This window comes from Diuraphis noxia, unplaced genomic scaffold (genome assembly GCF_037042655.1).
Source record: "Diuraphis noxia isolate RWA-SAM2 unplaced genomic scaffold, SU_Dnox_SAM2 contig0003, whole genome shotgun sequence".
NCBI classification, from domain to species: Eukaryota; Metazoa; Arthropoda; class Insecta; order Hemiptera; family Aphididae; genus Diuraphis; species Diuraphis noxia.
In genome coordinates, this window is record NW_028301713.1 from 61,267,676 (window position 1) to 61,286,514 (window position 18,839).

The window sequence follows — 18,839 nt, forward strand, 5'->3', positions numbered from 1 at the left end:
TCATTATGATCCTATAGATACGGATATTTATATGTAGGTATATACAGATTCCCGCGAGGATTTACCCAATACCCATTGCGATATCTTACGAAATAATGGAAATATCAAAATTCTGGTTATATAATAAGATTCACAGGGATAAAAACTACAAATATTTCATTTTAAAATTTATTTTAATGTTTTTGTAAAAATATATTTTTTATTTAATTATTTCTAAAAAAATTAAAGACAGCCATTTTATAGAGTTTATTTTTCTGAAAACATTGACATTTCAAAACTTTATTTTCATTAATTTCCTGATTTTTAATATTTTTTCTAATTTTGAAGAAATAAAATATGACTAAAACTATTGGGAACACGGAAAAAATATAGTCATGGTAATGCACGCAGCGAGGCGTCTCACATGTTTGATAACATTATGGTGTTAAATAATTCACAATTTTTCTGGTGACTAAAAATAAAAATAAAAATCAGGAAATTAATGAAAATAAAATTTTGAAACGTCAATATTTTCAGAAAAATAAACTCTACAAAATTGCTATGGTCAGTTTTTTTGGAAATAATTAAATAAAAAAATATATTTTTTAAATTGTTTACCAAAATATAAAAAAAAAATTAAAACATGAAATGATTGTAGTTCTTATTCTTGTGAGTCTTATTACAAAACCAAAGTTTCGATATCACCATTATTTCGGGAGATATCGCAATGAATAAATCCTTACGGCCTGTCGGCCTATGGGACACGACTCTGTATATGGATCCGATATCTACTATGGCCTATGGGAAAGACACGATTCATGGCTAAATATAAAATAACACGGTTTAAGATTTTAAACCAGGGTATAGACACTGTGTGTAATGGCAAAATCTGGTGACTGTGGCCTTGAACATGGCCTTAGGAGGGAGTGGCATGCATTATCACTTAAATAAATCATATCATTATTATCACACAAAAAGAGACAGAACTGATATAGTGTTTTGTAATGCCCATTGCGTTGTTTGGTTGTTTCCGTTTTTATAATTCCGTAACTAAGAGGGATTGTTCTGTGCTTAAACTGTGCTAAATAACATTTATTTAGCCATGACACGAATAATGAATTAAAAAATTAAAACTTTAAACTTTACACCCCCCCCCCCGCACACACGAATACACACACACACACACAAATTACGCCTCTGAAACCCAAGGCTCCCTAGTCCCTACCATAAATATAAATACTAAATATCCAATATCCAAATAAAAATCATTGGAACTTTGGAACAAATGTTTTTGGAACTAATAGTATTGTACCTCCCATCTATTGATAATAATCACGGACTAAGATAGTATTATCTTTGTTCGTGATAATAATTGACAAAATTATTTTGTCATGATAAAGATCACGAACATATAATTTATAGTATGATAAAGATAAACATAAATTTGAGTAAATTTAAGGTTATGAAAAAAATACAAAAATACATCCACATTTAAAAAATTTAAAACAAAATAAATATTAGTATTTATTAATAATTCATTAAGTGTGTACAACTATAAAAGTGTGTAAAACTTACTGTATACTACAAAACCGAAATCTTTTAACGGAACTAAAATAATTTTGTTTCAATAACAATGGTTAAAGTAAGTTACAAGTTTTATATTAGTTATTCATTAGTACTGAATAGTTAAATGTTTAATTTTCAATTTTATTTAATCTCAATAGATCTGACTACTTACATATTTTGTTTAGTAAATATTTTTGTTACCTTGAATTTAGTTCTAATTTCATGTTATTTTTTTAGAAAAATATGGCCAAAAGTGGAAAAACCAGCAATGTTAAGAGGCGTAACCATTTACGGAATAAAGGACACATAAAAACAAAAAAACATAAGTCTAAAGCATATAATGTGCCTCAACCTCCATTAAAACGACGTGATGATCCAGTTGAAGAAATTGATGAAGAAGAAGCAGAAAACAGTGATATTGGAGATGATATGTTAGAAATGGTTGACCAAGAAGATTTGGATTTTCTTAAAAAAAATATTGGCAACCAAAATTATAAGCTGTACAACCGTATTCAAATTAATAATGTAAATTGTAAACAATTTACTAATTTTAGTTTTGTATATATTAATTATGTATGTCTTTAGGATGGTAAAAATAAAAGAACTCGAGAACACGATGATGAAGAACTTGAAAATGAGTATGAAAGTAACTCAATGATGATGAAAGCAGATGATTTATCTGTTAAGAAACCTTTGTTACCAATTAAAACTAAAGATGGCATTTTAAGGCGATACACATTAGAAAAAGATGAAATAGGTAGATCTATACTATTATATATTTATTTGTACCTAATATACCTATTTAAAATAATAAAACGGAATTATCATTACTATGTGGTTTCTTCTAACAAGTATTTTTCTCTGTAAATTATCTCATATACTTATTGAACCTCAGGATACAGATAGTATATATATATATATATTTTTTTTTATGTACAATTTGTACAGTTAAATTGTATCAATTGAAATGTATGAAAGTTGCATAATAACTAATCAAAAATATCTTGACATATTTTGTTTTTTCTAATAATCTAGACTAAATGTTTAACATTAACAATTTATTTTATATTTTCTGTAATTGCTTGTGATCAAACTTTTCTCTTAATATTATATTATATATCAATACATTTATACTAGGTTGCATAAAAAAATATATTAATTTAATTACTAATCAAGGGTCATTAAACTAATTAATGCATTTATTAATATGTTATAGAATCAGATAAGTCACAACCTAAAAAGAAAATAATCGAGGACAATAAAGAAAATAATGATGATGAGTATGTTTGGTTGGATACAAATGAACCTGAAAAAGAAATATTAGTTAATAAAGGTGATCCAATTAGTGTTGCAAAACTATATGCTAAAAGAGAAAACACCATTCAAAGTTATAAACAGCGCATTGGACTTTTAGCTAGTACATTATTAGAGAATCCTGATCTGAAGGTAAATTTTGGTTACAAAAGCCTTTTAATATCCTAACATCTATTTTATTTAAACTTTTTAATCTATAATAAGTGAAAATTATATTTAACTTGATTTTAATTTATAGTGATCAAAATATTATTATTATTATTTTTTTTATCACTTTTAGTTTCTTAAAAATCTTAATTTTACAATCTAAATTTTATCTAGCTGTCATTCTGAACAGAACCAGGAAAATATTGATAATTTTAAAATGGTTTTTAAAATTGTTGTATTTTTTAATCTTATAGATTGGAAACATAGCACATCTCTTAGAAATAATGGAGAAACGTGATCCAGAATTACAAATTACAATAAAAAAATTGGCAACTCTGACACTGTTAGAAGTTTTTAAAGATCTCTTACCAAGTTATCAATTAAAACTTGATAAACATGAAGGAGTAAAATGTAAGTTTATATTTTTTTTTGTGATATTTAAATTTTTTGTTGTTGTATGTGTATTATTTTTCTTTTTATATGAAAATCGTAAACTTAACAATTCAAAATGTCTTTCATGATCAGATACCTATTTGATTATTTATTTTTAACTAATCTCATGTATATATTGTTTTTAGTGAAATTGGTTACAAAAGAGTTGATTGGCTATGAAGGACAATTACTCAAGGGTTACAAAATTTATTTAACTAATTTAGAGAAAATGGCTAGTGCTCTTCATAAAAAGAAAGGGGATACCAGAGTCATAACAAATGTAAGTTTTTTGTTTATGATAATAATCTAAGATTTCGGAATTAAACTCACTACCTAGCATAAATAATTTTAATTTTTAAAGAGAGTTCAATACTTATGTTTATGTTTTATTTAAATAATATAGCATTGTGTATTATAGTTTCCATTTTATTATTTTATTAAGTTTATAGGGATTCTTTGAAGATATTTTTGTTCTACTTTTAGTTTAAAAATGCAATGCTTATAAATAAATATAGAATGGTTTTGAATTACAATATACAATTTTTCTTATTTATGTCATATATGTTGCTGGGTTTAAATTGATTATTCTCTTGTTAAGAAAATGATTGTTTCATTGATATTTTAGAGATTAGTTTTAGAAATTATTAGTAACGTCCATCAATCAGTATAAATTAGAACAGTTTGTTCACTTTATCATTAGATAGTACTTACCTTCAATTGTGTTAAGTACCTAACTAATACTAATTTAGTTTGTGTACTTTTTTATGAGCTTTATTATTATCATAAGCTTAACTCTTGATTAAATTATGAATTTATTTTATTTATTTATTTTATGATTCTTGAATGCTGTTATTGTGGTTTGTAAGTTACTACGAGCTGTGGCAATCAAATAACGAGAATTTTTAATTTTATAAAATTTATTTAATATTTACAATGATTTATACACCCATGCCTTCACGGTACTCTCCTCAGAGTCTAACACACTTGGTCCAGCATTCTTCCCATTTCTGGAAGCACTCCTGGAAGTCTCCAGAAGTTAAACTCTTCAACACCATTGTTGCGGCACGTTGAATGTCCTCCAAATCCTCATAACAATGTCCTTTCATTGGTTTCTTTAACTTTGGAAATAGCCAGAAGTCCAGTGAACCCAGATTAGGGCTGTACGGTGTTGGGGGAGCGTTGTTATGTTCCTACTGGTCAAAAACTGTTGAACTTTTAATGATGAGTGTGCAGGCGCATTGTCATGGTGAAGGACATTTTTGGCTAATTCCGACCTTACACAAAACATTTTATGACACAATCGCTTAAAAACTACTATATAAAATACTCCTGTCACTGTTTGACCTTGTGGAACAAATTTTTTGTGCACAACACCCCTAATATCGAAGAAACAGATCAGCATGGTTTTGATTTGACCTTGCATCGTCTTGCGTTGATTCTCGGCCTGATGTGAAACGTGATGCCCATTCGTACACACGTGGTTTTGATGAGCAGTCATTACCGAACACATGCTGTAATTTACGAAAAATGTTGGCCGTTTTTTCACTAGATTTCACCAGAAACTTGATGACGATTCATTGCTCGTTTTTCACGTCACACATTTTTGTACGTCACGACACTACACTACTAACTTTAAAAAATCGGAGAGCACAAAATGTAACACCGATCACTATCAAATTTGGCAGATTCATGTATTACTTCGTGAACTTTAAGTCAACAAATTTTCAAGGTATTAGTGTTACCACTATAGAAGCTAGAAACAAATTCTCGTTATTTAATTGCTACACCTCGTACTTTGCTAGCTCTTTTGTACTTAAATTTCAAATTTAAATTTTATTTAATTTATAATATCAGAAGTTTAAAGAATTATTATAATGAAAATGTGAGAATAAATATTATAATGATTTAAAAAAAAATATTTTTGGTGGTTTACTACTTGTCTGCAAATCATAAAAATATTATCAATAGTAGATATTAAATTTAATAATTTTTTCATTTTAGGTTCATATAAATTTGGCAGAAATGGCTGTTAATTGTATGTGTGAATTATTAATTTCACATTCATATTTTAATTATGCAGTCAACATTGGGCATTTGTTAACTCTTTACTTAGATAACAAAAATACTAATGTTAGAAAAAAAGTTGAAGAGACATTTATTAAAATTTTTAAAGAAGATAAAAAAGGAACTATTTCATTAGTGGTAAGAATTAAAAAAAAATAGTTAAAATGTGTGGGGAAGATGTCTTAATGTAGCTATTGTGAATAATTAAATACTATATTTATATTTATAATCAGATAGTGCGGCGCATAAATCAACTTGTTAAGACTAGAAGTCATTGTGTGCACAGTGAGCTGTTATCTGTTTTACTTGCATTGCCTATCCGAAATGTCAATCTCGATAAAGAAAAAGAAGAAATTTTAAAATCAAAAAAATTTATGACTAGAAAACAAAAACTATTAGCTATGTCAAAAAAGGAGCGCAAAGTAAAAACTCACTATTATTTATTCCCTGTACAATGTGACATTAATTAAATAATTATTTTCATTTTTAGAGAAGTAAAATGTTGGATAAATTAGATAAAGAAATGCTCGAGACTAAAGCTGAAGAAAATGTTAAAAGTCATATGAATAATTTAACTGAAATCACTAAACTTGTATTTTTGATATACTTCAGAATACTTAAAACTGCTCCACGTTCTAAATTATTATCTGTTTGTCTTGAAGGATTAGCAAAGTTAGTATTATAAATTATTATTATTATTATTCTTATTGTGTCAAATGTATTGTAAATGCATTATTATTCTTACTGTGAAATTGATTTCATTTTTTTATGTAGATACAGCCATTCAATCAACTTAGAATTTTACCACGATATTCTCACAGTTTTGGATTCAGTTATAAAGAAACATCAACTGAATGTTCATGAACAGCTTTGTTGTATTAAAACTATTTTTGTCATTCTATCTGGACAAGGAACTGTAATTAACATTGATCCCGTTCACTTTTATTCTCATTTGTATAGAGTTATACCTGAATTAGATTGTTGTAAGTATAAACACTTGTTATTAATAAAATCAATGGAATACCAAACAATTGAATTTACAATCTGATTTTAAATGATAAATTACTTAATTGATAATTTAATTTTATAAATATTTTTAATCTATAAAATAATGTATGCGCTTTTATGTATTGTAAACTTTTACATGAATATTGTTTTTAAATAAAATATATTAATTTTAAGATATTTATAATAATTAGGTAAATATCACGATAATTTAGAAACTTTTCTTCGTACAATTGAAGCGTTATTTTTGGTGGGTCGCAAGAAAGTAACTGCCAATTCTACACTGTCGTTTGTCAAAAGAATGTCCATGTTGAGTCTTCAAACACTTCACAATGCATCACTTGGGATTTTAGCTGCTCTCCGGACTATAATACAAGTAATTATATTAACTGTTTGTCATTGGTGTATATTTTAATATACATACATAATCATTTCTTAAAGCATCATTAATTTTTTTTTTTAGTTTATATTATATTATTTACTATTACTTTTTTTTTAGACAAACAAGAACACAGAATCTTTATTAGATGTCGATCCATCTTATGGACAAGGAATTTATAATGCTGAATTACAAGAACCTGAACATAGTAATGCAGGAAGTACATCATTATGGGAACTTCCAGCACTACAAGTTAATAATTACTAATTGCTAATTTTTTTGATGCAATAGTGTTCATAATACTAATTTAATTTTAATTTTAGCGGCATTATCATCCTGAAGTATGTAGATTATCAAAAACTGTTGCTTCATTGACAGTTACACAAAATAATCATAACAATTATTTAAAACCAGAATTAGCCAAAATGTAAGTTCTATGCTCATATCATAAATCATAATTCATATCATTTAATATTTATCTAGGAATCAAGGTAATTAAGTGGCATTAAATTAAAGTGAAAAGAATGATTCAATTATTTTATAAATTAACATTATTGTAAATTGGCAATTCATATTAATTTATTTTTATTTGAAAAATATAAATTTAAGTTAATTGAATTTTGTTAAAATTTAAGTTTTTATAAACCGAGTATAACAGTTGATCTTAGAATACAGATAAGCCTAGGTTTCTATAAACTCACCTTTCTTAGTTCTTAACATGAATTTATATTTCTTTATATTGACTTACAAGTTTTACGATAAGTAAACCTCTAATATTAACTTTAGTGAATTTACCTATGAATATAAAATAATTATTTAAATTAATAAAATATTGTCATAAAAAAAATCTACTATTGGTTTAACAACCTAATTAAAAATTTTAATTTTAGGACACCCAGTGAGTGGTTTAAAGAGTATGATCCAAGTAATGTGGCATTCAATCCAGCAGTTATGCCTCCGGTGAAGGTACCTCAGCGGATACCTGCACATTATCCAACTCTTCCATACTCAGATGTTTTGGACAAAAATTACCCTAATGTTAATTTCTCAAAAGATTTTTTTTGAATTTGTATTTATTTTGTTTTATCATTATTATAATGTATTAAACTAGAATTTTATTACAAAGAAAAATATTAGTCTATTTTTTTCAGTGTTAACTAAATGAACATTTTGGTGACCCCTAGTATTGATTATTCAGTAGAAGTTATGTGATACTGATAAGAAAATTAAGATTCAAATTCTTTAGTGAATAGTGCCTTATCAGTATTCATTTGATTTTCAATATCAGTAATAATAGTAATTAGTGTTAAATGTTAAATTATTTCTCTTCTGAATCACCCACAATAAGACTTTTAGTACAAATGTGCCAAACTAAATTTTTTTTGTAAATACTCACTGTGATTAATTGTTACAATGCACAAAACAGAAGTTGACATACCACCTAGCATTCGAAAACGTCTAATTCATCTTTTTGGACTTATAGAAAAAGAATTTGAGTCTGTGTGCCAGGAAAATGTTGTACTGCAGGAAAAAGTGGAGTCACTCACTGAAAAAGTTAACGAAAAGTACTTGACAACTGAACAATTTCAAGTAAATTCTAAACAAAAACCACCAACTGGTCAAAAACTTAAAACCGCAGAGAAATTAAAAGCACAAACCAGTAAAATTGTTTCTAGTTTTAAAAGTCCTTCAGCTGCTAATTGTCAGTTTGTGAAAGAATATGGTGGTCACAGAGATGGTTTGTGGGATTTAGCGTTACCTCATACTGGACAGCCCGTCATTGGAACCTGTTCAGCAGGTATGAAGTACTAAGTATATTTTGTTGTGTAGGATCATAATCCAATTTACCTTATACATAGATCACACCGCAAGAATATGGTGTATTGAAACTGGTACACCACTTTTACAGTACACTGGTCATATGGGATCAATTAATTCCATAAAATTCCATCCCAATAAAGATTTAGCTCTCACATCAAGTGGTGATCAAACTATTCATATTTGGCAGGCAGCTGTTAATCTAGATAATTTAGTGAGTATTTTTTTTTTTTTTTTTTAATAATTTTTAGGATTTTATTTATAACAACGGTTCCAGTACGTCATAAATGCTGACACCTGGGCGCTCAAACATCTTGGCGTTTTATAGTATTATATATTTAATTTAATCAAGCTATAATTTTTAAAATTCCTATTTTAATTTTATAGAGGGATCGAGAATCTGATGATACTGAGACTGAAGATGATAGAGTTGTTCCAATATTACGTACCCCTTCATGTACATTTTTGGGACATAATGGGCCAGTTATGGCTAGTGATTGGTTACTGGGTGGTGATCAAATTATTACTGCATCATGGGATAGGACTGCTAATTTATATGATGTTGAAACCAGTGAACTATTAAACTCATTAACCGGTAAGTTATGTATTGATAGCATGATAATAATTGTTAATCACTAGATAAATAGTTCATGTATTAATTAACACTAATTTTAAATCAATTTTTTTTTTAATGTTTCTGAATAAAAACAAATTTTTCAAAGTTAATATTAGATAAATATTTATTTTTAGATTCTGAGCGGAGCGATGAATGTATTGATTTTACCATGATGTGTTTTTTTTTTTTTTTTGTGTGTCTGTCATCACGTTTTGGGGCAGTAAAAGTGCTTCGATTTTTGACTTCAGTACTTCATTTGATCAGAAAGTGAATCTAGTTGGTACTTTGGGGGGTCAAAAGTGAAAAATTCTTAATACTTTTCGAAATAATCGAGAAAAACAAACTAAAAATTAAGGGAAAAACGGGAAATTTTACGCACACTCATTTTTCGACAAAATCGATTTTGGTTTTTGATGTAATTTTAAAACAAATGACCATAGATACATAAAATTTTCACCGGATGTTTATATAAGTATATTCTATCCACCATGCAATTTTAAAAAATTTTCAACTTAAGTTGAACTATTCATAGGCATTTGAAATTTTTGATCATTATTAGTTTTTTTTAAATTAATATTGATAAAAATTTATTTGTTAGGCAGAAAAGCTTGAAAATTTAATACAAGGCTCTTAACATATTTTTACAATAGCAGTTGAAAAATAAAATAAATTCATAGTCACAATTTTTTTTTATAAGCATTCAAAGTTTGAATTTTGACAAAATACGTAAAAATCACGAAAATTCACAAATTATTTTAAGCTAAGAAATTCATAAAAAATTTTCCTTTTATATCTAAGATTTCAAAATTTAATACAAGATTCCTTAAAAGTTTTTCAATCTTTATCACAAATAAAAATTCCACCGGAAATTCAAATTAAATTTTTATGAGCATTTGAAATTTAAATTTTTACAACATTGGATTTTCACTTTTAGCGATTTCCTTATTTTGGTGTAACTCTAAAACAAATGACCTCAGATACTTGAAATTTTGACTGAATGTTTATATAAGCATTTTATATATTTGATAAAATTTTCAAAATATTTAGATTTGTTTTGAGCTGTTTACTGACATTTTAATTTTTCAACTTTTTTAGTTTTTTTTCTATAAATATCGATAAAAAATTATTTGTTCGGTAGAAAAGCTTGAAAATTGAGTACAAGGCTTCTAACACATTTTAACAATAGCTGTTGAAAATAAAATAAATTCATAGTCACAATTTTTTTTACAAGGATTCAAAATTTGAATTTTCACAACATACGTAAAAATCACGAAAATTCATAAATTATTTTATGCTAGAAATTCATAAAAAATGTTTCTTTCATATCTAAGATTTGAATATTTAATACATAGCTCCTATCATATTTTTACAATAGCAATTGAAAAATAAAATAAATGTGTAGTCACAATTTTTTTTTACAAGCATTCAAAGTTTGAATTTTGACAACATATGTAAAAATCACGAAAATTTGCAAATTATTTCAAACTAGAAATTCATATAAAATTTCTTTTTTAAATCTAAGGTTTGAACATTTTTAATAATCTATAATATATCCTAGACAGATAAACCGTTTTCGCTCAGAATCGTTTTTCGTATACAATGATATAATATCATTGGATTCAAATTTAATTCCATCCATTGCAGTAACCCACTTGTAACCTACTGTACAGCAGAGCGACATCCACGACTTACCCGCCTTTTTTTTTTGTAACATGTTTTACAATTTAAGGCTTTTAATATAGGGATTATTATGTATAAATTAATATAAGCATTATTTACATAAATCTGTTTTATCTTAATTAATCCTATCTTAAATTAGAAATATTTAATATACCTATTGTTAGTAAAATAACCAACTAGTAGGAATAAATCAATTTTGAATTTAAGTAAATTTATACTTAAAAGTTATCACTTATTTATGCTTAAATTCATCTATTTTATATATAATATATGGCATACTAATTAGAGTGAATTAACCTATTATGAAATTTGAAGATAAGAAAGGGCATCTTAAAGTCTTGTTTATTTTTTAATTTTAAAGCAAGTTTTATCTATTCTTTATAAAATAGACAAAAACATTGTTTTAAAATGTTAATAAGTTGCTATATCAACTAAATCATGTTAGATGATAATAAGATACTAATCTTGCCTTTAAATGTTATAGTAAGTCTTTTCACTGTTATTTTAAAAATAAATTAAAATGAATAAGCTATGTAGCATGATTTTAAGATGGAGACAATGCAGCGGGAGTAATATTTTGCTATACTCCTAAATAAAGCATATTTATTTATTTATTAATTGATATAGATGCCTTTGTAGGCTCAAGTACAATTTAGTGATAAGTTTAATAATACAAAGTTATGAACATAATATTAATGTTAATAAGTACAATTTTAAATGATAAAAATAAAATAACAACAGATTAATTTAAACAATACCATTATTTAAGGGAAGATATTTACAACATATTAAGAAGACCAAGCTTACAACTATAAATTTCGAGTAAGAAATAGGTCCACATTTCTCAGCTCATTACATTCTCAAGCAATGCGATCCAGCGGATTATTATATCCATATAAGGTACGATGAAATGGTATTGAAAATGTAGAATGATGCCCTGAATTATATTGGGGAACATTAAAATTTAAAGAATGTAATAGATTCGGACACGATATATCACCATTTATTGATTTGGACATATAACAAATATCTATAGAATTACGTCTCAAAGCAAGAGATTCTAAATTAATACTGGCTTGGATTGACGACAGAGACATTGAGACTGATGGGTTTACGTGACAATGCAATTTTCTCTTATACCCAATTAACGTAAAAAAAATTTTTGGACCTACTCAAGCAATTCAACCGGTCCAATTTGTGTAGGATTCCAAAGAACAGAGAAGAATTTAAGAATTGGTCTAACTAATGAGGTGTATAAAGTTTTAAGACAAATTTTGATGTTAAATTCTCTTTCGTATTACAAAATTATAAAACCAAGACTTCTAAGTGCTTTTGAGCATAAATATTCAATATTATAATAAAATAATAAGTTAGGCTGGAATACCACCCCTAGATCATTACATGAATCAATTACTATGAGTTTGTCACCATTAATATGTTAGGAAAAGTTTTTATTTGGACTTAGTAAGGAAAAAAGACATTTTGAAACATTTGGTTGTATTTAACTTAAGACCATTAGAACGGCACCAATCACTGACTTTGTTTAGATCATTTTGGATTAAATTAGTCATCAAATGAGGAAACATTGATATACACTGACATATGGCAGATACTTAAATTACATATGGCTTTAAATGCAATATAATAATTAATAATGTATATTTGGCCAGCCTATACTCAATGTTTCAAATTGTTGTAAAGGCTGTGCATAGCTAGCATATAAGTTTATATTATTACACAATAAAATTTTACTTTAAAATAAAAATGCCTTAAATTGATAATAACTTCATGAGTGATGTGTTAAAAAATTAAAAATTTCAGGACATGATGAAGAATTAACTTATGCTTCTTCTCATCATTCCCAGAAGTTGGTTGTCACTGCTTCTAGAGACACTACATTTAGGTTGTGGGATTTTCGTGAAGCTATAAACTCAGTTTCAGTTTTTCAAGGTCATACTGAGTGAGTATTAACATTTTTATGTAATTACACTTTGGTAATAATTATATTGGGACAATGTTACAGTACAGTTACTTGTGCGGTTTTCACATCTGCTGGACTTGGCGGAGAAGATAAATTAGTATCTGGGTCAGATGATCGGTCTATAAAAGTTTGGGAGCTACGTAATATGCGCTCTCCAATTACTACCATCAGAGCTGAATCTGGTGTAAATCGTTTTGCTATTGCTTCTAATGGTGTTATCGCTATTCCTCATGATAATCGACAAGTTATGTTGTATGATATGACTGGACAACGAGTTAACAGAATACCCAGAACAGCTAGAAATGTAAAACTATTAATTCAGTATTTAACAAAATTAATATTATATCTAAAATATTCCATTTTAAAACTGTATTAATCATATTTAAAATATAAATGATATTGTTTAATGTAACTAATAATAAACTAATTATAATCCGCGCACGTTAAGATCATGACCATTTGTCCATTTAAAACTGGTTTTTCCCATATAATTTGGTCATAATCTTAACTTGCGCGAAGTATATATAGTTTATTTGTGAAAAAAGCTACGTTTTATTAATGTGAATTTGTATTTTTTTTTATTTAGAGACATAGACGTATGGTAACAGCTGTTGCGTGGAGTGAAGATAATTCATTTGCTAACCTATTTTCTTGTGGATTTGATCGATTAGCATTAGGATGGTCTGTTCAGTTATGTAAGGACTAATCCTTATTTATTTATCAAGTTAAAGTATGTCAAATATATAAATGGCTTGTCAACATTATTACTTCTTTTTCTGTTTCCTATTTTTTTTTGTGAGTGTGTAAGCCCTAACTTATATTGTGTAAAACTCAGAAAGTATTAAATTAAAATTTATATATATATATTATATTGTATTAACATTGTTACAATTTGTTTTTTCGTCCTTTTTTTAATTTTTTTTTATATATATATAGCCTTATAGTATTATTTAATACTTGTTACAATATTTAATTTATAAAAAAGTCATGTTTTAAATTCTAATTAAAATATTTATTTTATTTAAGTCTTTCAAATATTATTATATTATTATAGTTATAAGGAGTGTAATCTAAGAAATTCAATGTTACTCATCATGATCAAAAGCAAAATAGTCTGATAGAAGTACAAAACCACATAAATATTATACTTATATTACATTTAATATTTATACCCCAATACTTAATAATATATTATTTATAAGAAATAATACTGTCATTACTGAAAATTAATTTTTAAGAGCAATTTCTGATCCAATTATCTTAAACTCAAATTTTATAATTTGTTGTACATTGAAAATTTCATAAGATGTTTATTATGTACATTAGAAATTATTTTATTTTTTTGTTCCAAATTAAAATATCAGTATTCTTCTATGCTAATTTTACTATCCAAAAATATATAACATTTTAAAAGTGGAGTTTAGTTTTAGTTATTTAAGAACTTACAGATATCATGCCAAATTCAGATGTGGTTCAATTTTAATTCAGTGCATTTACTGCATTTACATATTAAAATAAATGTAAATTAAAAACATCAATAAAACTAGAATTAGTTAATTTTGTTTATCAACCAATTTAAAATTTTAAAAATAGTTAATATTTCTATTTTCCGATTAAATTTAATAAAAATTGATCATATTATAATTGAAAAATGTGTTGTTTCTAATCACTAACCTATAAATAGGTTTAAATTTTCTTTGTATAATGAAACCTCACTATATCAAAGTTTCTGTGTATCAATTTTTTTTTCAATCCTGATCATTCATTTAAATATTTTAAATTACTTGAAGTTTTGATAACAATTTTTTTGCTTTGGTCCCTTGATACTTCAAGATAACGAGATCCCTCAAATCTCAATATCATAATTTTTTCTTAGATATTTTAATAATCATTTGTTGCATAATAAAATATTAAAATACAAGTTACACAACTTTTCCTTCTTAAATAATATGTATAATTGAGGATTAAGCAGATGAAGATTAACTCTAATTCTTTCTATCTTTCTAGCAAGTGATTAGGTGAAAATCAAAGAAACAATATAAACCAACATTTAAATGATTAATATTTATTTTGAAGATATTAGGTAGTTAACAAAAGCTCTAAACAATTTTGTAACAACAAAATAGACTTCATTGTCGAAAATGACATTTTATTGAGAATATAAAAATAATAATAATAATTAATAAGTAAACAAGTACAATATTCATAAGCTATTCATAGTAGTTTAAATGTATTTTTTATATATAAATGAAATTTTAAACCATAGAAATAAATTGAGTTATAACATAAGCTTTTGTTAATTAACAAAATAAATGCATATTTATTTGATAAAAATACACAAAACAAATGTTTGAATAACTAATTTTAAATAAATAAAAAAATAATAATAAATAAAAAAATGTATGCTTTAATAAAAAGTAAAAATAAAATAATAAATAACATACCACTAAAAGCAATCATAACTGTTAAAAAATTATATGATGTTTATATCATCCGCTAATTTTTTTTTTTTTTAAATATTTATTAGGTAATATCAAGTAAACAAAATGTTGTTAACTAAATGTTAATGTATAAAAAATTAAAAATATATATATTGTGCTAAAATCGCCATTGGTTATGTTTGTGCTAAATATAATTGTCAAGCCATAAGTCTATGACAATGCTAACATAAATATTTTCAAAAACTCAAATACATTATAATATAGAATAACTGTATAAAAATAAATATTATATTGTAAAAACTCAAAATTTGGGAATAATCTATAAAAAATTATTGATTAAATGGCCATCCTAATAATAGATATGACTAAAAACAAAATGTTAGAATTTACTACAATAGTTCTAACTGCAAATATTATTAAATTTGATCAAAAAATTTCTAACTATATATATTCTACACATTTCCTAAGTAATAATTAGGATAAAAAGTGAAATTTTTAAGCAATGCTAAAAATCTATAAATATTTTTGCTTTTAATAATTGATTTTAAATGCTAACTCAGTGCATCATGTAGCCGTTTAAAACCCTATTGAAAATGTAATTTAAACAATTCAAGAAAATTAATTTACTCAATAATTTTTGTAAATACCACATTTCAAGATAATGCTAAAACAGTTATAATAGACAATATCATAACTGATTATTTTAATATAATATTTATTATCTGACATATTTTGAAATGTATGAAATAAACTAAAGTAATTCTTAAGAAGCACGGTAATTATAACTACTGTCTACTGAACTACATTTTCTTAAGCTTTTTTTGATATGTATTAATATAAAGAAATATATATTTTTAGTTCACATAAAAAAGGCAGTTAATGTACAAAAAAAAAGTACTGATGAAATACAATAGGTAATACTAAAATTCTATTTTTAAGATAACCAAAGATATATTCAGTATTCACACATTAGTGTTAATGATTGTGAAAAACTATACTATAATGGTTAATCCTACCTATAAAAAAATCAATTCTTTTTCCAAACTAGTACAATGGATATAAAAACACTAAAGATGTGATTAAAAAAGGGAACACCTAAGGTCGGTGATTCATATTACTAATACATTTTTTGTGGATCAATTTAATCTAATTCTAAAAATTTAATTCCTATAAAAGATAATATGATTACTGATTGTAAGATTAATATTTCATTTCGATTCATTTCAAAAATTAATATTTGGTGTTTAATTTTGGCAACCATTAAAGGTTAGCGCAGTCCTAGGGTGTAATGTTAATAGTATATTATAGGTCAGAGGAGCTGTAAAAAAAAATATATATATATATATATATAAATATAAATATTTTAACAAGAAGAAAAACAATATTTATAGATGAGAATTGAAATTGACAATTAAGTAACCTTATTCTTTTTCTATATAAAAAAAAAAGATTTCATTGAAATATATACTTGGCTAAAACTCGGAAGACTGAAATGCGAGAATAGAACTTAAATTAAAAATAAAACCATGGCAATTTGTGTTATTAATTTTTATGAATGATTTCTATTAATTTAAAGCAGACGACATCGCCCCTTCTTTTTCTTTTTAACCTGTAAAGCTGCTCTGGTCGAAGTTTCAAATACTTCACGGACACCCTCCTTACTTTTAGCTGAACATTCCAAATAAGCAAATGCATTGATCTTTTCGGCCATTGCTCGCCCCTCTTCTGGCCTCACGGGCTCTTGTTTCATCTTGTTCAACTCACGAATTGTATTTGGATCATTACGCAAGTCTTTTTTGTTACCAACCAATATAATCGGCACATTTGGACAGAAATGTTTCACTTCCGGAGTCCATTTCTCTGGGATATTCTCTAATGAATCTGGTGAATCTATAGAGAAACACATGAGGATAACATCCGTGTCAGGATAGGACAATGGTCTTAGTCTATCATAATCTTCTTGACCCGCTGTATCCCATAGTGCTAGTTCTACTTGTTTGCCATCGACTTCTATATCAGCTACATAGTTCTCAAACACGGTGGGTACATAAACTTCTGGGAATTGATCTTTGGAAAACACAATTAACAGACAAGTTTTTCCACAGGCACCATCGCCGACGATGACGAGTTTTTTTCGAATAGCAGCCATATTCTAAAACTGAAAACAGTACCACATTATACGATTAAAGGTTTATTCTAATATTAAAGTTAGTTACAAACAAAATTAGTTAAAATTAAAAACAAAATACGATTGGAATGGGCTAATCAAACCACACATACATACATGGCCACTCACACAATTCAAACAGAACAGATTACAAATTATAGTAAGTAAAACTATAACAAAAGCAATAAACAAAACTATATTACAACATAACAATGTAAACAAAAAAAAATAATTGAATATAATTTATTGGCTCAGCTTACAAGAGAAGTATTTAAATTCGATGTCCAACAGGTGTATTTTATTTTAATTAACGAGAAACTTAAAATAATTTAATTGCTTGATTGAATATTGAAGTGAAAATAAAAAAATAAACAAAAATTTATCAGATATCAATGTTTACCTAATTTTTTTTTATGTAGAGTAAGCAAACATAACCTCAATTACACAAGTTACGTATTTTTTAAATATTTTCGCGGTCAACTATCACGATCATCGTGTTAATAATTTTTACATAACAGTCAACAGATAATCAGTACTTAATTATGTAATACCACAGAATAAAGTAATACCATAATTAATAATTATTACTTTCCCACACAGTGCTGGCGGGAGGTTTAAGGTTTTGCGGGGCCTGGGACAGATATTTTTCATAGCCCCTAGACATTTTTTATCGTCGATACAAAAAATTTTCTTGGCACGTCCTAGTAGTTATTTGTGTGCTATTTTTTCTATTTTATATAACTTACCTAAAATATTTATTGGAATTGAAGTGCACATAAACAAATTAAATTATTTTCAGTGAATTATTTTGGACGTCAGCGTTGCGTGTCGACATTATAATTTATTTTTACTCTCACTCACTTATTATATTCCGATTATCATCTGATAACGTTCGTCAATCATGAATCATGATCGTAAATATTTAATATTCAAAACAACAATCGTGTTTCTGTTTTCTTTTTACAAATCTATTGTAATTAAGTTTATATAATTCATAATAATTCATCAAATTATTCGCAATATAATATTATATTGGTTACATTTTTTTAGATGTACACTTCATTAAAAACCCACAAGTCGCCACTGCAACCAGTCACCATTGCAGACAGCACTTGTATTTTTAATTTGAAAAACAAAATTATAGTCTTAAATCATAAAATGCGATGAAGGCAAGTTGGTAATGAGTAAGTTGTAGGTAAATATAGATAGGCGATGAAAAGATTTTAAAATCACTCATCTTATTCGATCGT

At 26.2% G+C, this 18,839-nt stretch overlaps 3 protein-coding genes and 1 long non-coding RNA gene across 5 annotated transcripts; 2 read left to right on the forward strand and 2 right to left on the reverse strand.

Annotated features, from left to right (window-relative positions):
* The first annotated feature begins 1,427 nt into the window (after positions 1-1,427).
* On the forward strand, positions 1,428-8,017 carry Noc3 (Nucleolar complex protein 3). The gene is made up of 14 exons (XM_089222238.1): positions 1,428-1,621; positions 1,783-2,070; positions 2,131-2,302; positions 2,762-2,991; positions 3,261-3,417; positions 3,585-3,718; positions 5,440-5,640; positions 5,736-5,924; positions 5,993-6,174; positions 6,277-6,485; positions 6,702-6,883; positions 7,007-7,138; positions 7,210-7,313; positions 7,777-8,017. The coding sequence occupies exons 1-14, from the start codon at positions 1,613-1,615 to the stop codon at positions 7,949-7,951; spliced, it is 2,364 nt and encodes a 787-aa protein (XP_089078364.1). The 5' UTR covers positions 1,428-1,612; the 3' UTR covers positions 7,952-8,017.
* On the reverse strand, positions 4,338-7,846 carry LOC149057630 (uncharacterized). Its single transcript, XR_016190748.1, has 2 exons — positions 7,754-7,846; positions 4,338-7,681 (listed from the first exon to the last, which is right to left on the reverse strand). It is a non-coding gene; the product is annotated as an uncharacterized LOC149057630 (long non-coding RNA).
* Positions 8,018-8,160: 143 nt separating the features above from the next.
* Wdr37 (WD repeat domain 37) lies at positions 8,161-13,850 on the forward strand. The gene is made up of 6 exons (XM_089222239.1): positions 8,161-8,684; positions 8,746-8,918; positions 9,092-9,299; positions 12,822-12,960; positions 13,024-13,285; positions 13,568-13,850. Exons 1-6 carry the CDS (start codon positions 8,300-8,302, stop codon positions 13,685-13,687), a joined length of 1,287 nt encoding a protein of 428 aa, XP_089078365.1. The 5' UTR covers positions 8,161-8,299; the 3' UTR covers positions 13,688-13,850.
* Positions 13,851-15,088: 1,238 nt separating this feature from the next.
* Positions 15,089-18,008, reverse strand: LOC107164866 (ras-like GTP-binding protein Rho1). 2 transcript variants are annotated; one of them, XM_015512853.2, is made up of 2 exons: positions 17,850-18,008; positions 15,089-17,580 (listed from the first exon to the last, which is right to left on the reverse strand). In XM_015512853.2, exon 2 carries the CDS (start codon positions 17,569-17,571, stop codon positions 16,993-16,995), a length of 579 nt encoding a protein of 192 aa, XP_015368339.1. In that variant the 5' UTR covers positions 17,572-17,580; positions 17,850-18,008; the 3' UTR covers positions 15,089-16,992. The 2 variants fall into 2 exon arrangements, with proteins under 2 accessions (XP_015368339.1, XP_015368340.1); XM_015512854.2 differs by having other exon boundaries at positions 17,707-17,951.
* Positions 18,009-18,839: the final 831 nt, after the last annotated feature.